The sequence below is a fragment of the Sapajus apella genome, unplaced genomic scaffold (assembly GCF_009761245.1).
Source record: "Sapajus apella isolate SASKATOON/1434 unplaced genomic scaffold, GSC_monkey_1.0 scaffold56, whole genome shotgun sequence".
NCBI classification, from domain to species: domain Eukaryota; kingdom Metazoa; phylum Chordata; class Mammalia; order Primates; family Cebidae; genus Sapajus; species Sapajus apella.
This window is the reverse complement of record NW_022436996.1, coordinates 13,476,589-13,497,767: the sequence shown is the minus strand read 5'-3', so window position 1 is coordinate 13,497,767 and position 21,179 is coordinate 13,476,589. Positions and strand designations below refer to the sequence as shown.

The 21,179-nt window shown below is 37.1% G+C and overlaps 1 protein-coding gene across 4 annotated transcripts in view; it reads right to left on the bottom strand.

Annotated features, from left to right (window-relative positions):
* Positions 1 to 21,179, bottom strand: part of TPK1 (thiamin pyrophosphokinase 1) — a 396,118-nt gene that overhangs the window by 207,503 nt on the left and 167,436 nt on the right. For all 4 annotated transcript variants that reach the window (XM_032245137.1, XM_032245138.1, XM_032245136.1 and 1 more), the window contains one exon: positions 12,994 to 13,066. In XM_032245137.1, the coding sequence (XP_032101028.1) occupies positions 12,994 to 13,066 (73 nt within the window). The remainder of the gene's footprint in view (positions 1 to 12,993; positions 13,067 to 21,179) is intronic.

Below are 21,179 nucleotides of genomic sequence, written 5' to 3'. Positions count from 1 at the left end.
TTAAGTCTGCTGAAAACATTCCCAAGTTTGCTATTAGCTTATTCATTTTAGGTCAAGTCATAATTTAGTACCCATCCATTATCTCAGGACAGAAAACACTTGGGCAGATTATCCTGAAAGATTTTATGGCGCTCTGAGACATCTACTGTAACTTTACGGACTGAGTTTATAAGGTTAGGAACTCGTAAGTGCTATTTCCTCCCAGGTATCATGCACATCAATTTTAAAAATTTATTTCCAGTGACTTGCATATAGACCCTTATCTAGTATAATTAAATACAATGTATACAGTTAATAAAATCTAAGATTTTTTTCAATAAACTAAAATTCTCCAACAAAATATAGCCTAATTCTCTGATAAAATGAGATAACCTTTAAAGTATCCAATCTTAAAGGTTGTGATCCATTGACAATTAACCGTCTTCCTCACTAAATGAGTAACATTAATAAGAACATTTGAGTATATTTAGTATTATATGAGATATGAACCACTTTACATGAATTACATTCCTGAATCCCCATAATGACCTTATAAGGTAAGTGTAATTCTCACATTTTAAAATATGCGGACTATAGTTCCCAGAGATTAAATAACTTGTCCAAGGTCACACAATTGATAAGAACACCATGTGGGATCAGAACCTATCATGCTTTGTACCTTGCTTAATACTCTGCTTAATTAAACTTTTGGTATTTGGGCAAAATGAAGCAGAAAAATGCCTTTATAATTTATAGAAACATTTATTTAGTTATTATTCTCTAATTTTAAATATCTGAACATCCATTAGCTGTTAGGCAGACATGATGACCCCGCATGACCATGCTACTTCCGAAGACTTAGAAGTCTTCATGGTTTTTGCAGCCTCCTGAAAATGGGTAATGAATGCTTATCTATCCCTTTTTCCTTCTTCTTCAACTCATTATATTATCATTATATTTATTAATATATTTGTGACATAGGTTGACTTTTTCTTTTAAACATACCATTATAATCAACATCTTTGTGTATACATGTTTGGTTCTGGTTTATTTTTTTAGACTTGAATTCTAGAAATAAAATCACTTGGAAAATTATGAGAACATTTTCAGATTCCTTAATATTTGATGCCAGAATACTTTCTAGGAAAGTTGTAAAAATATGTATTCCTATTAGTAATATATACAGAAAAACACTTCATCCTTTTAAAATATAATCTTAGGGGACACAATTCTTCAGGGATTTCCTGCTGTTAATTAACTTAATTGATTTTCTTGTTCCTTAATAGGAAAGAGAAATCAGTTTCATTGAGGAAAAGATGATTTCCATTGAAGAGGAAGAAAAATGAAAGTTAAGATAATTCTGGAGCGTGCAGCAGGGATGGGAAGTGGTTCTTTCAGTTGAGGGCTGAGTGGCTAATGGACAGATGAAAAGAAATGAACATGCTCAGAGGAAAAATTAGTTATCAATCAATAAGGTAAAGTAAATGAGGTAAGAAGATATCAAAGACCATCTTTAAAATTGGCTCTGAAAACATGAAGTATGATTTCCTATACCTTCATATTGGCATATTGACATGGAATGTCTTTAGCAAAAAAGCAATGGTAAAAGTTTTACTGAGTTTTAACATATTAGCTCCTTCATGTTCCCCTACTCATTGCTGACATTGCCTTTCTTCTCATCAGTATGCAAGTTGCACATTTAAAAATATTGGGGGGGTGGGTATGTTCAAGAGTCTTGGAGAAATTGAATATATTCAAGTTTTAATAGTAAGAGTCCATAATCATTCATTAAATGGAATTGACTGGAACTCTGTAATTAAAAACTGCCTGCCAGATTAAGGACACAGCAGGCATACGGCAAAATGACAGATACTCTGAATAACGAAAGACACAGATCTAAAATTAGCTCAGACTTGTTCTCAAATTTGCTAAGAAGGGGAATAGTACCATAAAGCAAACTGAAATCTAAAAGATCTCTGTTCGTTGATACAGGTATGAACATCATCTTTTTCCCTGCAGAGATATAATCACAAAATAACTAATTCCCACTTTCTTCTTCATTGTATAAAGTGTAATGTGGCAGATTGTTCCTTTTATTTACCAGGCTTCTAGAAACATTTATACTTTTCAAACTGAAAAGGTTTTTTTTTTTAAATCATCAAATAGCCTGCAAGGAATGATTTCTTCAGCAAGAATGTCACATGATTCGACTATTAGAAACTCTAAGTAACAGGCTGCCTAATATAATCTAGTATTTTCTTTCTGGTATCTAGATGGTGTATAAGGGAAAAGAAGAAATGCAATTTAACCTTGTAGCAATTCTCCATTCTTTCCCAAACTTAAAGAGACATTCTAATCTAGCATAATCTTTATTTGTCCTATGTGTTGTAAAGTAACCTTTTCTTTCAACAAGGCATTGAATGAAAGCTATAGTGTTTCAAACAAGAAAGTCACTCCTTCTGTTAATGGAAATTGAATGTCTTTTTAGAACAGCTTAGGGTTTGAAATGATGGCTTTCTTCCTAAAACCGGAGCCAGACTTCTGGATGAAAGAGGGTACAAGGAAAACTTAGCATAGCAGGCTTGTTGAGACTGCTGTCTTTAAAATGTCCTGCTTCCAAGATTGGCCTTTGGCTGACATCAGGAAACTTAGATGCTATATAGTTACTACACTGATAGAAAACTTTCTTTCTTTGAGAAAGAGTCTCATTCTGTCTCCCAGGCTGGAATACACTGACACAATCTCGGCTCACTGTAACGTCTGTCAGATTGTCATGCCTCAGCCTCCTGATTAGCTGGGATCACAGGTGTGTGCCACTATGCCTGGCCAATTTTTTTGTATTTTTAGTAGAGATGGGGTTTTGCCATGTTGGCCAGGCTGGTCTCAGACTCCTGACCTCAAGAGACCCTCCCTCCTCAGTCTCCCAAAGTGCTGAGATTACAGGCATGAGCCACCATGCCCAACCCTACACTTATAGAAAATTTTCTCTAAATAACAGTGGCTCACCATGTGTTGGCTGCTCATATAACATGATTTACACTGAGCACCTGCTTTCTTTCCTTCTGAAAAATTCTCTAAATTTTTGGTATGTGCCATGTAGAAACTGTGGCTGCCTACGTAACCATTCCTTAGTGAAATTTTGGGCACTGTGTCTCAAATGAACTTCCCAGTGACAACACCTCACAGATGTCACAATTCAACTAAGCATACCCAGTGTGACTCCACTAATCACTGGAACTGGTGACTGGTCTTCTCAGGGCTATGCTCCATGCATCTTCTCCCTTTGCTGATTCTACTTTGCATCTTTTTGCTGTTATAAATCATGGCCCTGAACACAACTACATTTTAAGTCCTCTCTGTGAATCACCAAACCTGAAGTGGTCTTTAGGAACCCCAAAACAAATAGGTAAAGAAATTCTTCCACAATGAGGATGCTTAAATAACTTTTTTTTTTTTTTTGAGATGGAGCTTTGCTCTGTTGCTGGAGTGCAGTGGGAACCTCTGCCTACCAGGTCCAAGTGATTCTCCTGCCTCAGCCTCCTGAGTAGCTGGGTCTACAGAAGTGTGTCACCAGGCCCAGCTAATTTTTCATATTGTTAGTAGAGTCGGGGTTTCGCTGTGTTAGTCAGGATGGTCTCAATCTCCTGACCTTGTGATCCACCCACCTCGGCCTCCCAAAGTGCTGGGATTACAGGCATGAGCCACCGCGCCAGCCCTCAGCCCCTATGCTCAGCAGCTCCACGTACTTTCTGGAGAGACTTGGTGAAGAGCCCTGGTGGAGGGCTAATTACTCCTTTGATATATTCATAGTGGTTTTAAAGGGATGATACCCAGACCAAGAACAGATTTCTGAGTCTGCATGCACACAGAAACATTATCAAGAGCCCAGTTACAGAATTATCTGGGTTTTAAATACCCTCTAGAGGTTTCCCATTGGCCACTCGGTGTACACCCCATACAAACGAAGTAGTGGCCCACAATCAGTCTAAGTGGTTGCAGAAGGGAACCAGAGATTGAAGAGAAGTTCCAAAGGTTACACCCTATGTTAATGTCTTATTGGTTGTAGGAAGCAACCAATCAGAGGCTAAAGTGAAGTTACAAAGTTCCACTTCCATGCAAACAAAGATTTGGCCTGGAATCAGTCTGATTGGTTGCAGAAGAAACCAATCAGAGGCTAAAGCAAAGTTACAAAGTTACATTGCTATGCAAACGTCTGATTGGTTGCTGAAAAGTTACAAAGTTACACTCCTATGCAAACGTCTGATTGGTTGATTCTGCAGCCAATCAGAGGTTCTTTCAATTTTCCATCTGCTGTCCAAAAAATGGGGGTGTTCCAAAGGGAGTAGCCTCCAACCCGTTTGTTTCTTATGTGTGAAAAGTTGGGGTTTTCCTTTTGATTTAGTTCTAGGAAGTCAGCATGAATTAGCCTTAGGTTCCATGCCTCCAGACCCTATTCTGCCTCAGCACAACGTATAGAAAACAGCCTGAGTTCTGTGGGTAGACTGCCTGTTTGAATCCCACTTCTACCACTTCCTAGCTATGTAACCTTAAACAAGTCATTCAGTCTCTTTGTCCCTCCATTTATCTGTAAAATGTGAGTAACAATAGTTCTAACACGATAAAGTTTGTCAAGGGTTAAATGAATTCATAAATGAAAGTGTGTATAAAAACATCTGGCATATTTTAAGCATTAAACATATTTGGTTATTATTTTGTGGTTGTCATAGTTGATTTACTGTCCTAAGAGCACCTTTGCTAATCTTCTTTTTTTCCTTAAGACCTAATTTTTTTTATAGTAGGTTCACAGCAAAATAGAGAGGAAGGTACAGAGATACCCCATATATCCCTTACCCCTATACATGCAGAGGCTCCTCTGTCAACAACATCCTGCACCAGAGCAGTACATTTATTATAATTGAAGAGCCTGTACCAACACATAACAGTCACCTGAAGTCCATAGTTTACACTAGGGTTCACTCACGGAGTTGCACCTTTTAGAGACTTGGACAAATGTATAGTGATATGCATCCACCACTGCAATATCAGACAGCATATTTTTCACTGCCCTAAAAATCCCCCCTTTTTGTTATTTTCAAGGGCGTGTTGATTAGTCTTTTTTTTAATGGATGACTTTCCTTGAAAAGTTTCTGAAGAAGTGAAAGGAGCTCATAAGAATCTAAATACATTTTAGCCTAGTTGAAAACCAATATATTAAAACAGGTGTTGATGGGTAAAGAGTAAATGTTCTGGGGCCAAATACATTTGAGAAACATTAAGGGAAAATTAGATTTTTGGTAGACTTACATACATGCACAGTGGGTTTCCAAAATGGCATACAAAATGGCAAATTTCGCAAAATCATTTCATCACAGAAATCTTTTTTATATGAAGCAAAGCAGGACCAGTGCTTTGCTGTTCTAGTTCCAAAAGGATTAGGTACCTGCTTCATATAAACTTCAATCTGAACCTACTAATCACTAGGGATACCAGGATGAATGACCACAGACCTCAGGTTCCAGAAGTTCACCTGTTAACAGTGAAAAGGAGGAAAATGATGGTAGAATTGTTTATCTCAAACTCTGCAAGAAACTACAAACAAGAGAGTAACCACCACTTCCAGATGGGGAACTTGAATTCATAAATCAAAGTGCATATACAAATATCTGGCATATTTTAAGCACTAAAAATATTTGGTTATTATTTTTTAGGTTGTCATAGTTGGTTTAGGAGGAGGAAGAATCCCATGAGTCGGAAAAATGAAAGAAGATAGTCACAGAGGCCCTGGAGAACACAGAGTGCAACATTAGACGAATGAGGAGAGGCAGGCAGGTGCCCCTGGGGGTCCTCTGTGCCTCACTTGGGAGTCCTTAAATGTAAAGGGCAAAGTCTAGCCCTTTCTGAAAGCCTTAACTATGTTAAACAAATTCAAACAAAACAAGCTTCAAAAAACATAGGTAGCAATAAAGTCAATTTGAAAGGACTATGACTGAGGCAGGCGTAAGAATTAAGGCATATTCAAGAGATAGTTTCACATAATGTTCCCCTGGCAGTCTCATCATTCCCTTGGTGAGATGCTAATAAGGGTTAGACAGCCAGTTTAAGGAATATAAAGTGAAGAACCTGTCACTCAGTTGTCAAGAGAAACTGCCTGTCTATAATTCCCTTAGCAAAGCCTTTATATCTCAGCATATGTTAATCAGACTTCATGCTTAAGCCTAAAAATTTATTACACTCCAGGCTTTGTTTCATTTTGTTTACATTTTTAAAGAAATATGTCAAAAAACTGAGTTGAGCTTTATGCATTTTGTATAGTTTCCTCTCTTTGGCATAATAGTCAAACTTACTAACTGTTCACACTTTCTAACAGTCCCGTTTGTTATTTTCTCTCAATTAATTAATTTTTCATCTAAAAGTTGTTGGCATGTGGCTGAGAAGAACTGAAAAACAGATGTAGCTAAGAGTAGAAAATAGTAAGATACACGATATCAGGTGGATCAATGGAGATGTTTTTAACTGGAGATCCTGTGAAATGTAAATAGAATCAAACCTGAGGTCTTATCAAATTCAAAAGGATATCCTAAGCAATTCTGATTATGAATTACATCTACGCACTTACGAAGATGAACTGTTTGGAAAAATTTTTTTTTAAAAACAGTGTTACTGAGAAACAATAAAATATTAAAAAGGTCTTAAGCAAACAATTTTACAAAGTAAAATAAAATACTACCAGCTTATATTAAAACAGCGCTTTAGTATTTCCAGAGAACTTTACATGTATGCCATTATTAGATCATTACTGCAAGCACATGAGAAAGGGAGGTAAAACCATGATTTAGTTTCACATGTGGTGGTGAGACTTTCAACTTTCATATGTGTAAACTAGAAACACAAATGTAATTTTCACTTAGTTCAAGAAAAAAATCACTTTATTACTTATAAAAGCCTAAAAAACTAAAATACACACTCCTAAGAGTCAAGATTAAGTAGTATTTGATATCCATACTTGACTATACCCTCCACCCGATAACCCGCCCTCCCCACTATCTGAGAATCAGTGTCCTCTTTAAACTGGAATTAAAATACAAGCATTTTCTGCATATCATCAGTAATCCATTTATCAAAAATCAGACATTCTATTCAAATGTCAACCAGATGACAATTTCCAATTATTCTAAGTTATATTTAAGCCCCAATTCCCTAAAATGTAACTGAAACACATTTATACAGGAAATAGCCATTATGATAAAATGTAAAATGATGAGACATTTTCTGCTACTGCATGTAATATTTACAGCATTTTATATTTATAAAAGGGAGCCTTGGTTTTTAAACATTAGATATACTCCCCCCGCTCCTCAAAAATGTGGGTATGGTCATGCAAGTATTCACTGACAATGGGAAAATACTATCAAAAACATTGGTTTAATAAGACATAGTCATCAATATTTCATGCAATTTGCTTTTAAAAACTCTTATCTTTCCCAAGAGGAAAAAGGACACAATGAAAGACAAGAGACAAAAAAATCTGTCTACATTTCTTTCTCCACTCCTCCAGTTTATAGTGCTGGAATTACCTGGGGACCTGGAATTATCTTATTATCTCTGCAACAGAGAATCTGTGGTTCAGCATTGACTCACCCTTTCTGCTAGCCTCATTCACCATATATACAGGGGTTCAATGTATTTCCTTAATCAAGATTGCCTTCATAAATACAGCTACAATGAGTCTTTGGGAACATTGTTGCAATATTCTTGATGCTATGTTTTTCTAGGACTTGGAAGGATTAACAGAGAAGATAAAATCAGAACTTGGACCTAGAGTCCTATTCTTGACTTATGACTAGGGTTGTTTTCAGCACATCCTCTGGAACATGGCCTTGCGTTGACAGCAACACTTTCTGGAATGCCAAAATACTAACTGGTAGTGCAAAGAAAGACATACTAAAAACTTGCCTATACCCTTGCTAATTTCCTATGACCAAATCACTCTGATTCTTCAGTGTTCTATCTTGGCTCAATCCAGTATCTTATAAGTAGCTTTTATTAATAGGTAATTTAAGAATTTATCAGTTTATAAGATTTTGGTCATTCATGGTCTGCTCTAATTATTGCACCTTTACCCTTGTTGCCTCAAAATGAAAGGTTTAGAGGGACATGCTGGAAACATAATGTAAAGTATTTGATACTGTCATTGACTATTATCTCATTGATAGTGATAGTGGCATTCATTCCCAGGGATGCTACATATCCAGTGCAAGGAGCAACTGTCTTACTCTATAGGCCAAAGGTGTTACCTGCTGAGACGCAGTAGCAGTGACCCAGTCCCAGTTCTAATAATATTCTTTTTATAGAAAACTTAGGCACTGATCCTAAAGCTGTCTCTCACTAGCTCTACCATTCTGTAGAAGTCGCTTAGCTTTCTAGGCCTCAGTTCCCTCATCAAAAAACTGGGATAAAGAATATTGTTTAATTTATTCTATTTTAAATTATAGTAGGCTCTTCGTATCTACAGGGAATTGGCTCCAGGACTCTAGAGAACACCAAAATCTGAAGATGCTTAAGTCCCTTAGTAGGCCTTGCATATCCCAGGGTTCCCCATCCCCTGTGGGATGAATCCTTGGATACCAAGGGTTGACTGTAGTTCATATTTTTATTATTATATTTACATATTTAACTCCTATCCTATACCTACATTTATGGAAAACCCTTGTTATTCTGTAATTTTTTTAAGACATTAGCTAAATCCTGCACCTAGTTCCTTAACCCCCTAAATATGAAGGAAACATGTTTAAAGTTCCCTTTCCTAAATCCATTGAAGACTCCAGAGAATATAGTAAAGAAAGAATATCAGGACTTAGATGAGAGAGCCTAACTTCTTCTAAAGTTCTCAGAAAATTAACCTAGTGGTAAGCATAATAGATGGAATAATTAAGAAGACTGAAGCAGGTGATTTTAGCTTTGAATCAAAGAAGCATTGACTGACCCAGAAAAATGAAAAATAAAGTATCAAGAGGAAAATCAGTAAGATATTCCTCATTCTGAGTTAATAGCAGTGAACCAGGCAGAGATGAACTCAAACAGGCAAAAGGGAAAGCACCAAGATGTTGTAGCTGCCTGAAAATGAGGACTTCATAGAGTAAATTAAGGACTGTATACCAGCTGCCAGGCTCAACACTTTGTATGAATAAATGTTGACCACACAATCCACTTTTTGATTTTAACAAAGTTTTGGCATTTTAAATTTCTTCATTGTATTAGATCCCCAGTTTCACCTTCACTGCAAACCCAGATCAGGTAGGGAGGGAATATATTTGAAAATGAAGATAACTACCTTTCAATTGTGAAAGAGCAGTGTAAAGGCTGTTTAAGTTGGAGATAATGGCTTATACGAATTGTGTGTAATGTTGCATTAACTTGTAATTATCATCATTATTAAAACAAGGGCCAAACACTCACCATGTGCTCTACAGGACACATTAACTACATAAAAGGCATCATCTGTGCCCTCCAGGAACTTGGCCTAAAAGTTCAAAGCAGTGAGTTCAATACTCATTGACACATGAAGGAAATGGACTGTACTGGTCAACCTAGAACTAGGCAGATTAGAAGACTGAGCTAAATTTTACTTTAGAAACTAAACCTTAACAAATATAATTTAGTTTTTAAGGTTAAAATAAAGTGAAGCAGGAAATGTAATTCATCAAGGGGCATTAACTCAAAATTTTCCTCTATCCTTGACCCTCGTTTTACTGCCTATAGAAATAAAAAGGCTGGCTTCCCCTATTTCCTTATCTTGGACAGGAGTGATCAGGCCAGTGCTTCTGATTTTGGCAAGCCAGCAGCATTGACGGAGGAGGAGAGGAGTCACATCTGACCAGATCTTCAACTTGTTTTTGGGTCTGCTTGTCCCTGCCTCCCTCGCTGTTTCTTCTGCTCCCAAAAATGTGATTAATATCTATGCATTTGTAAAACTCTGCATTGTAAGCAGAGCTGTAGCTTTCCATCCCAACGAGGTTGAGGTATGGAGTTAATGAGAAGTGAGACTGTGGGGAATGAGTAGGAACATGCCAATGTTAAAGTAATTGAGCATGAATATCAAACACTGACTTGAGAACAGTCTCCATTTGCTAAGGGAAAGTCTGATCATCTGGTGGGCAGATGGAATGTGCAGAGACCTGCATTCACTGCCAGCCCCAGAATTCCCATCTCATAACAAGCCATACTTTGTAAGTATAGCACCTTTGTTTTCCCGCCTAGAATCATGTTTCCTTTTTCCTCTTTCTTTACATTTTCCTAACTTTTTCTTCCCTCCTTCCTTTCTGAGAAAGGTTTCTTCTCTTCTTTTTGAATTCTCTCTCCCTAAGCCTCATGAAGAATTTAAAGTTTTGTGATTTCAATACCTGATGTTTGTTTCTTAAAAAATGTGTACTTTGCTAATGCCAGTTTAGAATTAAATACAGATAATAGTGTTGTGGCTAGAAGAATTACAAATGCTACAAATTTTATTTGAAAAACTCTTCAATGTCTTTTAAAACCACTGAGACCTTGAATTATTGGTTACTTTAATACGCTCCCATGTGACTTACATAATTCTCAATTAGATCATTTATATGTTCTTACATGGCAAAGATCTTTGAAAGATTTGCAAAATATTGAGAAAATTAACACCTTTTAAAAAGATATTATCAATCTCAAGTTGTAGCAAAGAGTTTTATTCAAAACAGAGTAATTTCAAAAAAACTAAACATTAAAGAAAAATGTTGGTTCCAAATTCCTATGAATATACAACTATGCATTTTTACAAAAATTCATTTATAAAGATGATTTTAGCAGAGTTTACAAAGCAAAAAAAAAAATGCACACCTGAAATGTACATTAATTTGGAATTGGCTAAGTGAAATAAGGTACATCCATTAAATGAAGTTAAAATGATCCATGAGAAATATATAATAATGAGGATATAGGCAACAATTGTATATTATTAAATGAGCATATATAAATTATAAACTCTTTTTAAATATATATGTTTAAAGGATTAACTTTTATATGATGGTGATAAAATTTCCCCAAGATTGTGTTGCAACTTGTCACTTTGTGAGTTTCTTTTTTTTTTTTTTCTTATTAAACTTTTTAAATGATTCTCCAAATTCTGTGACAAATGTTTGGTCAAGTTGTTTCCATTAAAAAGTACTGATTTTAAAAATCATTAACTTAACATTGCCACAGTCAAAAAAGAAAACCATAGCGATCCACGAAACATTCTCTCTTCCTTCTGAATGTACTGTTATCACTGGCCAGTCTTTTACTACTAAACTTAAATGGCCAATTGAAACAAGCAGTTCTGAGACTGTACTTCCACCACTGATTAAGACCGAGGTGGCAGGTATTAGGGAATATATTCATTTGGCCTTCTGAGTTTCCTGGGCAGAGTTGGTGACCTTGCCAGCTCTAGCAGTCTTCTTGTTCACTGCTTTGAGGATACCCACAGCAACTGCCTGTCTCATATCAAACAGCAAAGCAACCCAGAGCTGGATAGTCTGAGAAGCTCTCAACATGCATGGGCTTGCCAGGAACCATATCAACGATGGCAGCATCACCAGACTTCAAGAATTTAGGGCCATCTTCTAGCTTTTTACCAGAAAGGCGATCAATCTTTTCCTTCAGCTCAGGAACCTCGCATGCAACGTGAGCCCTGTGGCAATCCAGTACAGGGGCATAGCCAGTGCTGATTTGGCCTGGATGGTTCAGGGTAATCACCTGAGCAGTGAAACCAGCTGCTTCCATTGGTGGGTCGTTCTTGCTGTCACCAGCAACGTTGCCATGACCAACATCCTTGACAGACACATTCTCGACATTGAAGCCCACACTGTCCCCAGGAAGAGCTTTACTCAAAGCTTCATGGTACATTTCGACAGATTTTACTTCAGTTGTAATGTCAACTGGAGCAAAGGTGACCACCATACCAGGTTTGAGAATAAGGAACTTGGCCAACAGGAACAGTACCAATACCACCAATTTTATAGACCACCTGGAGAGGCAGGCGCAAGGGGCTGTCAGTTGGACTAGTCGGTGGTAGGCTGAAGTCCAGAGCCTCAAGCAGCGGGTTCCACTGGCACTGCCATCCTTACAGGTGACTTTCTATCCCTTCAACCAAGGCACATTAGCACTTGGCTCCAGCATGTTGTCACCATTCCAACCAGAAATTCGCACAAATGCTACTGTGTCAGAGTTGTAGCCAATTTTCTTAATGTAAATGCTGACTTCCTTAACGATTTCCTCATATCTCTTCTGGCTGTCCAGTGGCTCAGTGGAATCCATTTTGTTAACACCAACAATTAGTTGCTTCACACCCAGTATGTAAGCCAGAAGGGCGTGCTCTCGGGTCTGCCCATTCTCGGAGCTACCAGCTTCAAATTCACCAACACCAGCAGCAACAATCAGAACAGCACAGTCAGCCTGAGATGTGCCTGTAATTATGTTTTTGATGAAGTCTCTGTGTCCTGGGGCATCAATGATAGTCACGTAGTACTTGCTGGTCTCAAATTTCCACAAGGAGATACCAATAGTGATCCCACGTTCATGCTCGGCTATCAGTTAATCCAAGACCCAAGCATACTTGAAGGAGCCCTTTCCCATCTTAGCAGCCTCCTTCTCAAAATTTTCAATGGTTCTTCTGTCAATGCCACCACATTTATATATCAGATGGCTGGTAGTGGTGGACGTGCCAGAATCTACGTGACCAATGACAACAATGTTGACATGAGCCTTTTCCTTTCCCATTTTGGCTTTTAGGGATAGTTTTCACGACACCTGTGTTCTGGCAGCAAACCCATTCCGAAAAAGCATAAGTTTCCATTTTGAATGTATATTACAATTGCTATTATAAAAAAATTATAAACAGTAACCAACTAGTGAGTTTATCAATCCCTTCCTATACACCATGAAAATTGGAAACAACATAGAGAAAGCAACCATATGGGAAAGATCTTGAACAAAAAAGTGTTTATAATTTACCTTAGTAGCGTAGTATTCTCTGACTTCAGGCCTAATAGAATCAAAGTCTCCACTGATGAATTCAGGCAAAAAGCTGAAAGAAACAGCAAATCAAGTAAGTCAACTAGTTATTTCTATTTATTTTTGAAACTTTAAAACTGTGGCCAAGTGTAATGGCTTACAACTGTATTCCCTACACTTTGAGAGATTGAAGCAGGAAGACTGCTTGAAGCCAGGAGTTCAAGACCAGCTTGGGCAACACGGCAAGACCCTATCTCTACAAAACAACTGAAAAATTAGCCGAGCATGATGGTGCACACGTGTAGTCTCAGGTACTTGGGAGGCTGCACTGGGAGGATCACTTGAGCCCAGGAGTTCGAGAATATAGTAATCCACGACAGTGTAACTGCACTCCAGCCTGGGTGACAGAGCAAGACTCTATCTCTAATTTTAAAAATAAAAAATAAAACTGTGATTATAAGGACCAAAGAGAAAAGTAATGTACTCAGAACAAAACCAGAAACACAGAAACTATTTTTAGAGAGCATAGGATGTTATACCATACACTCTTGGTTTCATTGACTGAGGCAAACAACAGGTATCCAACCAATTAATCAACACAGTCACAATGTCAGAGAGTATTATCTTTTTAAACAAATAGATTAAAAATTAAAGATTATTGGTTTAAAAAATCCTAACAGAAATATTCATCACCTTTGCACATTACCTTCTACATATATACAAGTTTTTACATTATTGTACCCTCACACAAGTTCAGAGCTTTCAACAGATATGAATAGAACAAATGATCATGACGATTCTTTGACATTCTGTGCCAAGCAAGAGTCAGTTCAAAGACATTTCCAAGTATTCTATTGACATATGTCTAGAAACAGAAATCTTTTAGATAAGTCTGAAATACTATAAGAGTCAAGGTTGTTAAATATAGGGAGAGATTCCCAGATGTGGTTTCTAATAATATTACAATTGCCCCATTTTTTTCCCTGCTATGTTTTTTCTTAAGTCATTTTAGAAAGCATACCTTACTCCATCTATTATACATAAGCCATCATTTACTATTTTTACATAAAATATTTACATGACCTAGTAGAGTTTCTTCCCACTTAAAACACCTAATTATAGAGAAATAAAAAGTCCCTGAATTTCTCAGTACTCCCGAAGAACCACCTAGCCTGCTGAGCCTCAGAAATGTGTATGATACAAAGAAGGGAAGGGTTGCTTTCACTTCCTGTAAAAATATTCTACCCTTCACATGCCATGGGAATTAAAACTGTAACTATTTATCCAGTTAATTGCTTTGATTCAAAATACTAAAACTTCTTAGGTCTTCTCAAAGGGGCCACACTGTTATCTGATGAACAGGCCCATAGCTAAAGAAGACTGCAGTGTTATATTTCTGGGTATTACATTTTAAGAAAGGTGAAGCCCCAGAACTTGAAGAAAACTCTATGTCATAATAAATAAAATACAGGGGGTTATCTGGCTCCTGGAGACATTTTACTAATATATACCAAAGGGGTTAGGACTTAGGTACAGAAAATGTCTAAGGAACCCTTCCAAGAGGGGAGAAACACAGCTGTATATTCTACTTAATAAGAAAAATTAAAAACACACATACACATTGCCTTATCCTTCACATATGGGTAAACAAGTACCAGCGGTGGAAAATGGACCTGGCTTTCATAGCGGGGGTAAATGTTATGACAAATCTCTCTCAGAAAACCTGATGTGAGAGTTCAGGATAAACTAACATAAAATTTAGGGGAAAAAATACTAACCTTGTCCTTTAGCACAATTTCTTTTTGTAACATTCTTGACTCAGTTGAAAATATTATTTGTGAGGTCAAACCTAATCTAACTGATCTGTATTGGGCCACCTCTCCTTTGAGTTACCACAAAGATCTGGGCCCATAAACTCCTCAGCTTGGATGAGCTACGCCCAACAATATTTTTATTAGTCAACTCATTCTGCAAATATTCACTGATCACCAAGTATACGCAAAAGACTACAGCTAATTTCAGAAAAGGGTAGAAATGGAAAGTAAATGCAAGTGCCCAGGTGTTTAAATCAACATCTTTCCATAGCTTTCTTCCTGGAAACTTCCCCTGCATATATCTAGTACTTTTAGTTTCATTTTATATCTATTTCGGTAAATAACTTATACCTTACCCCTGGTAGGAGCAAAAATAGACTATTACATTTTTTCTGTTTATTTTTTCTTCTTGTATAAATTCATTCATTTTCAAAGTTTCTTTACAGTGTTGTCACCCATCACCATTCAACTGCGTGCAAATTAATACTCAAACGAATCACAAAATATTAGGGCTGGAAGGAATAAAAGAAATTATCCTTCTAATATCCTCATTATCCTTTTTGAGGAACTGAGATCAATGATGTCAAGGCCATTTTGTCTGTAAAGCCAGTATCCAATCTACTTCACCAAGTAAAGCAACCATTTAAAATTAGGACTCTGGGTCTCTGCTGGTTCAAGCAAAACTATGTTGCTCTCCCAATTTTAGCCTGTCAGATGTCTAGAACCAATTTGGCAGTTTCCGAATTGCATATTGATTCTGGTAATAAATAAATGGTGTTGGGAAAACGGGCTAGTCACATGCAGAAAGCTGAAGCTGGACCCCTTCCTTACACCTTACACTAAAATTAACTCCAGATGGATTAAAGATTTAAACATAAGACCTAACATCATAAAAACCCTAGAAGAAAACCTAGGCAGTATCATTCAGGATATAGGCATATGCAAGGACTTCATGACTAAAACACCAAAAGCATTGGCAACAAAAGCCAAAACAGACAAATGGGATCTAATTAAACTTAAGAGTTTCTGCACAGCAAAAGAAACAATCATTAGAGTGAACCGGCAACCAACAGAATAGGAAAAAATGTTTGCAATCTACCCATGTGACAAAGGGCTAACATCCAGAATCTACAAAGAACTAAGGCAGATTTACAAGAAAAAACAAGCCCATTCAAAAGTGGGCAAAGGTTATGAACAGACACTTTTCAAAAGAAGACATATATGAGGCCAACAAACAAATGAAAAAATGCTCATCATCACTGGTCATCAGAGAAATGCAAACCAAAACCACATTGAGATACTGTCTCACACCAGTTAGAATGGCAATCATTAAAAAATCTAAAGACAACAGATGCTGGAGAGGATGTGGAGAAACAGGAACACTTTTACACTCATTTTGGGAGTGTAAATTAGTGCAACCATTGTGGAAGACAGTGTGGCAATTCCTCAAGGATCTAGAAATAGAAATTCCATTTGACCCAGCAATCCCATTACTGGATATATACCCAAAGGATTATAAATTGTTCTATTATAAAGACACATGCACACGTATGTTCACTGTGGTACTGTTTACAATAGCAAAGACCTGGAACCAACCCAAATGCCCATCAGTGATAGGCTGGACAAAGAAAATGTGGCACATATACACCATGGAATACTATGCAGCCATAAGAAACAATGAGGTCGTGTCCTTTGTAGGAACATGGATGAATCTGGAAACCACCATTCTCAGCAAACTGACACAAGAACAGAAAGCTGAATACTACATGTTCTCACTCATAGGTGGGTATTGAACAATGAGAACACATGGGCACAGGGAGGGGAGCATCACACACTGGGGTGTTGGGGGACAGGAGGCAAGAGGAGGGACAGTGGGGGGCAGGGAGGTTGGGGAGTGATAACACTGGGAGAAATGCCTGATGTCGGTGATGGGGGATGGAGACAGAAAACCACAATGGCATGTGTGTACCTATGCAACAATCCTGCAAGATCTGCACATGTATCCCAGAACTTAAAGTACAATAAAAAAGAAAAAAACAGTTATGTTGAATACTGCTGAGCCATAAAAAGGAACTAATTAGTGGCATTCTCAGCAACCCGGGTAGAACTGGGGACTGTTGTTCTAAATGAAGTAACTCAGAAATGGAAAACCACGCATCATATGCTATCACTCATAAGTGGGATCTAAGGTATGAGGATGCAAAGGCATAAGAATGTCAATGGATTTTGGGGACTTGGGGGAATGGGTGGGGTGTGAGGAATAAAAGACTACAAATTGGGTTCAGTGTATACTGCTTAGATGATGGGTGCATCAGAATCTGACAAATCACCACTAAATGACCTACTCATGTAACCAAACACCACCTCTTCCTCCAAAAACCTACGGAAATAAAAAATTTTAAGAAACAAAAAAATAAAAATAAATAAATGAAAGCTGATACACACAGGCAACTGAACATCTGTCCCTTAGGGACAAATCATCCTAAAGACAATTAGATCTACCTATATCTTACACTGTGAACAATGAAAGCTTTTATGCAAATTCACGTATGTTTTAATGGAAAATATTAACAGGAAAACAAACTTGTATAGATAGTAGATGCCTTACTTTGGTTAACTTTTAATATAATTTTCTCCACTGTAACATGTATGCTTTCAAATTCAATCGGGATGCTTATATCTAAGAAGGCCCATGCCAAAAATACACCTGGCATTCATGCTGAGATGACTAAAATAATTATAACATTCGTCAGATAATGCACTCGTTTTTGAAACTTGCTGAGATGTACTTTTTGACGCTGCAATTAAAAGCCCATCTCACTTTTCCTGAGGTGCCTGTTGCCATGGTGCCTGGGCTTTCTGAAGAGGTACTTACTGGGGATGACACTTGACAGATGTAGAGGAGCTATGTTATGATATAAATGACAGTTTACACAAGATTATTTTCAGAACTCTTTGGGAACTGATTACACGTAGCAGTGAACTACAGGTATATGGATTTGTGTAGCCACTGACCGTGTTTCTACCTACTGTTGACTTAGGCACATCGATAAATCTTTTCTTTGCTATCCTCAATCTATGAGCACTGAATTGTTAGTACTGACAGGTGTCCCAAACTCTCCACAAATGGCCCAATCAGACTCCTTTGACATTTTCATTTTAACTCTTACCATACTTGTCACTCATGACACTTCATAACAAAATAATAGTCCAAAAAGTACTGCAATCAATTAGTAAACTTAAGATCTATCACACATAATAATCAAAAGGGACAAATTTAGAAAATATCCTAAATACAATGTAATATATAGAATATAACTACTGACTTTACAGGGCCTTTCCTGATACCACTGAAGGAGACTGTCCCTCCATAAAGTGTGTTTTTTTGTTTTGTTTTTTCTCCTAGGAAAGACATTATTGTTCCCTTAAAACTCGAATAGCACTAAAAATCTCTTACTTTCCATTTCATTTTAAGCAAGTACTGTCTTTTAGCTTCTGATACATGGTGAGGCCTCTGAAGCAGGATCTGTCTCTGATTGATCTTGGTATGTCCCACATCAAGAAGAACATTGATGCTAAAAATGATATAATAAGATGAAGAGGTAGAGAAGGAGAAAGAAGAGAAGAGGAAGAGAGAGAAAAAGAGTCAGAAAGGGAGAGAAGAGGAAGTAGGAGGAACAAGGAGAAAAGGGAAGAAAAATAAAGGAGGGAAAGAGGAGACAAGGAGGTGGAAATTGGGAGAAAGAGAAAAGCCAGGGAAAGAAAGGAAGGAAGAGAGGGGAATAGAAAAGAAGAATGAGGAAAGAAACATTTATTAGGCACTTATGATGACAAGTGCCCCTACCCCCACTTCTTAGCTTGTGCAAATTAAGCTTTCTGAAACTCATAGTCTCCATGTGTAAAATGAGGATAATTTAGAGTGCTTGTGAGGATTAGGAGTTAATACATGTAAAGCACTTAGAAAATGCCTGGCACACAGTAAGCACAGTTGAAGCTGTTCAGTTCAAATAAAAATTACTGCAAATGAAGTTAAGTAGCTTGCCCTAGATTATAAGGCTAATAAGAGGTAGAGCCAGAACTCAAACCCAGGCAGTTCAATCTTTGTTCTTTAATGGCTAAGTATACAGCCTCCCACGTATACAATTTACGAAACAGAACAATAATGTTTTCTGTAGAGAACGTTCTCTGCATAAATGTACTCTTTCCTGCTGATTTTATTAATTGCTACTAATTTGGCAAGCCTATATGTTTTCTAAAGGTTTCCTTGAGGCGGAAGAGAAAACGAATTTGTGCTAGTGGTACCAGAAGGAAGGACAGGATCTTTAGGACAGACTATGTTAGGAGAACGTTTCAGAATATTGTTGAAGAAGAGCGTGACTATAGTCATAGAAAGTAGTATTCAGCCTGAAAAAAAGAAGGAATGAATCATTTAAAGATTTGTGCTAACATTCTTTGTAAACTCATATAAAGTTGGTGGTGGGGGGGAACGAGAGTGACACAAAATACATACAAATGCTACCACATTTTGACTGTGTTTATAAACACAATCAGTTCAACTGTTTGTATAAATAAGTCTCTAAATATAATAATGGTACCAAAAGATATTTAAATATTTTTATAACCTTGGATAAGAGACATTCTAAGGAAAGACAGAAAACACAAAAATAAATAAGCTGATGGATTATGTAAAAATGTAACAACACATTAAAAAAAGGTAAGGTCAAATTATAACATTTTTACATATGCAAAATATATAACCCATAAGAACTGCTGCCCCCAACACATGAAGAGCACCCCAAAGTGGTAAAGGATAGAGATACAAATAGAAAAAGTGCCAAAGCCTATTCACACAAGCAGTAAGTATAGGAAAACATGGTAAATCTAATTATCAAGGAAATAAATGTTAAAGCAAAAAATCAAGTACTTTGTTTTACACAAAAACTCAAAAATTAAGAAAAGTGAACTGGGTATTGACAAGGGTGAGTGAAAACAGGCACACACACAGACTAGTGAGGTTGTGAAAAGGACACTGCCTGCAAACAGGCAATCCCACTTTGGGAATTCATCCTGGCTTAAAAAGCAAAAAAAAAACAGTACCTAGGATATCTGCAAAACAAAGCAAGGGATATAACAAGGAGAGAAAAAAAAATACTGAACGTTTAACAATATAGGGAAGGTGAAATAAAACCTTATGTAGCCTGTGAGGGAAAGTAGGCAGCTTTTAGAAGAGCTAACCTCCGTCTACTGTTCTAGAGGGAATGCCCACCACATGTTACTAAGGAAAAAAAAGCCTAAATATACTTGTGCATTTTGTATAAACACAAAGGACGGTATGGAAGTGAACGATTCAAGCTATTCACACTAATTATCTCAGGTGATGGGGTTAATTTTTCTTTGAAAAATTTTACAAAGCATACCTTAGTTTAATAACTAGAAAGAAAATTAATAATGCAACTTGTTAAAGCAAATAAAAATGTGAAGGAAAATGAAAAATAAACTGAAAACTCTTCGACTCTCATTATAAGAACATTAAATGGTACTTAGCAGCCACTGAGGTTGTTATAAATGAGTTTAGTTAATTTACCCAAAGAAGACAGTGTTTTATCTTTTGGAATAATTGATCGCATCTTCTCAAACAAGGCAGAAAATAACACTGTTTCCCAAAATAATTATTTAAGAGTTTCTTTATATGCTAACGACATCCAGAGGGAGAAAACAATAATGAAAACATTAACAAATGAAATATAGATAGAATCTCCATACCACACAGTTAAAATAAAGACTGGGGAACAGAATGAAGATGGATCAGTGACAAGTGAAAATACATAATTTTGCAAAAGACCTGTTGATTGAGTCAAAGAGGGAAATACAGAAAAAGCTGCCAAAAAGAGGAAGACTTAAGGGCTCTTACCCTGGAAAAAACCTTCCAGGAAATACTTTTTGAATATTTGTTCTATGCCAGTCTCTGTATTTAATTCACACTTTATGTTTATTAATATGATTTTAGCTAATTTCCATAACACTCCTATAAGGTTGATTTTTATCATCCGAATTTTATGGTAGAAAGCCAGGGCTGAGTGACATGAAGCCACCTGTGTTGGTGTCACACACATTCAAAAGGTCCTCTCTCCTCCTCCTCCTGCGTTCTTCATTGAACAACATAGGCCCTAGACTAGCATAAAGAGATAATCCTGCTACACCTCCTGCACAGGATGCAATTTCACTGTTTCCCAAATCCTGTCCCTTGTCTGTAATCTGCTTTGCCTGCATACCCAACAGAGGTGCAGAGTCATCAAGCCACAGCAGGAGGGCAATGCAAAGTTGCTCCACAGCACAAGTGACAGGTTCCCAGGCACACTGTCAGGTGAAGCT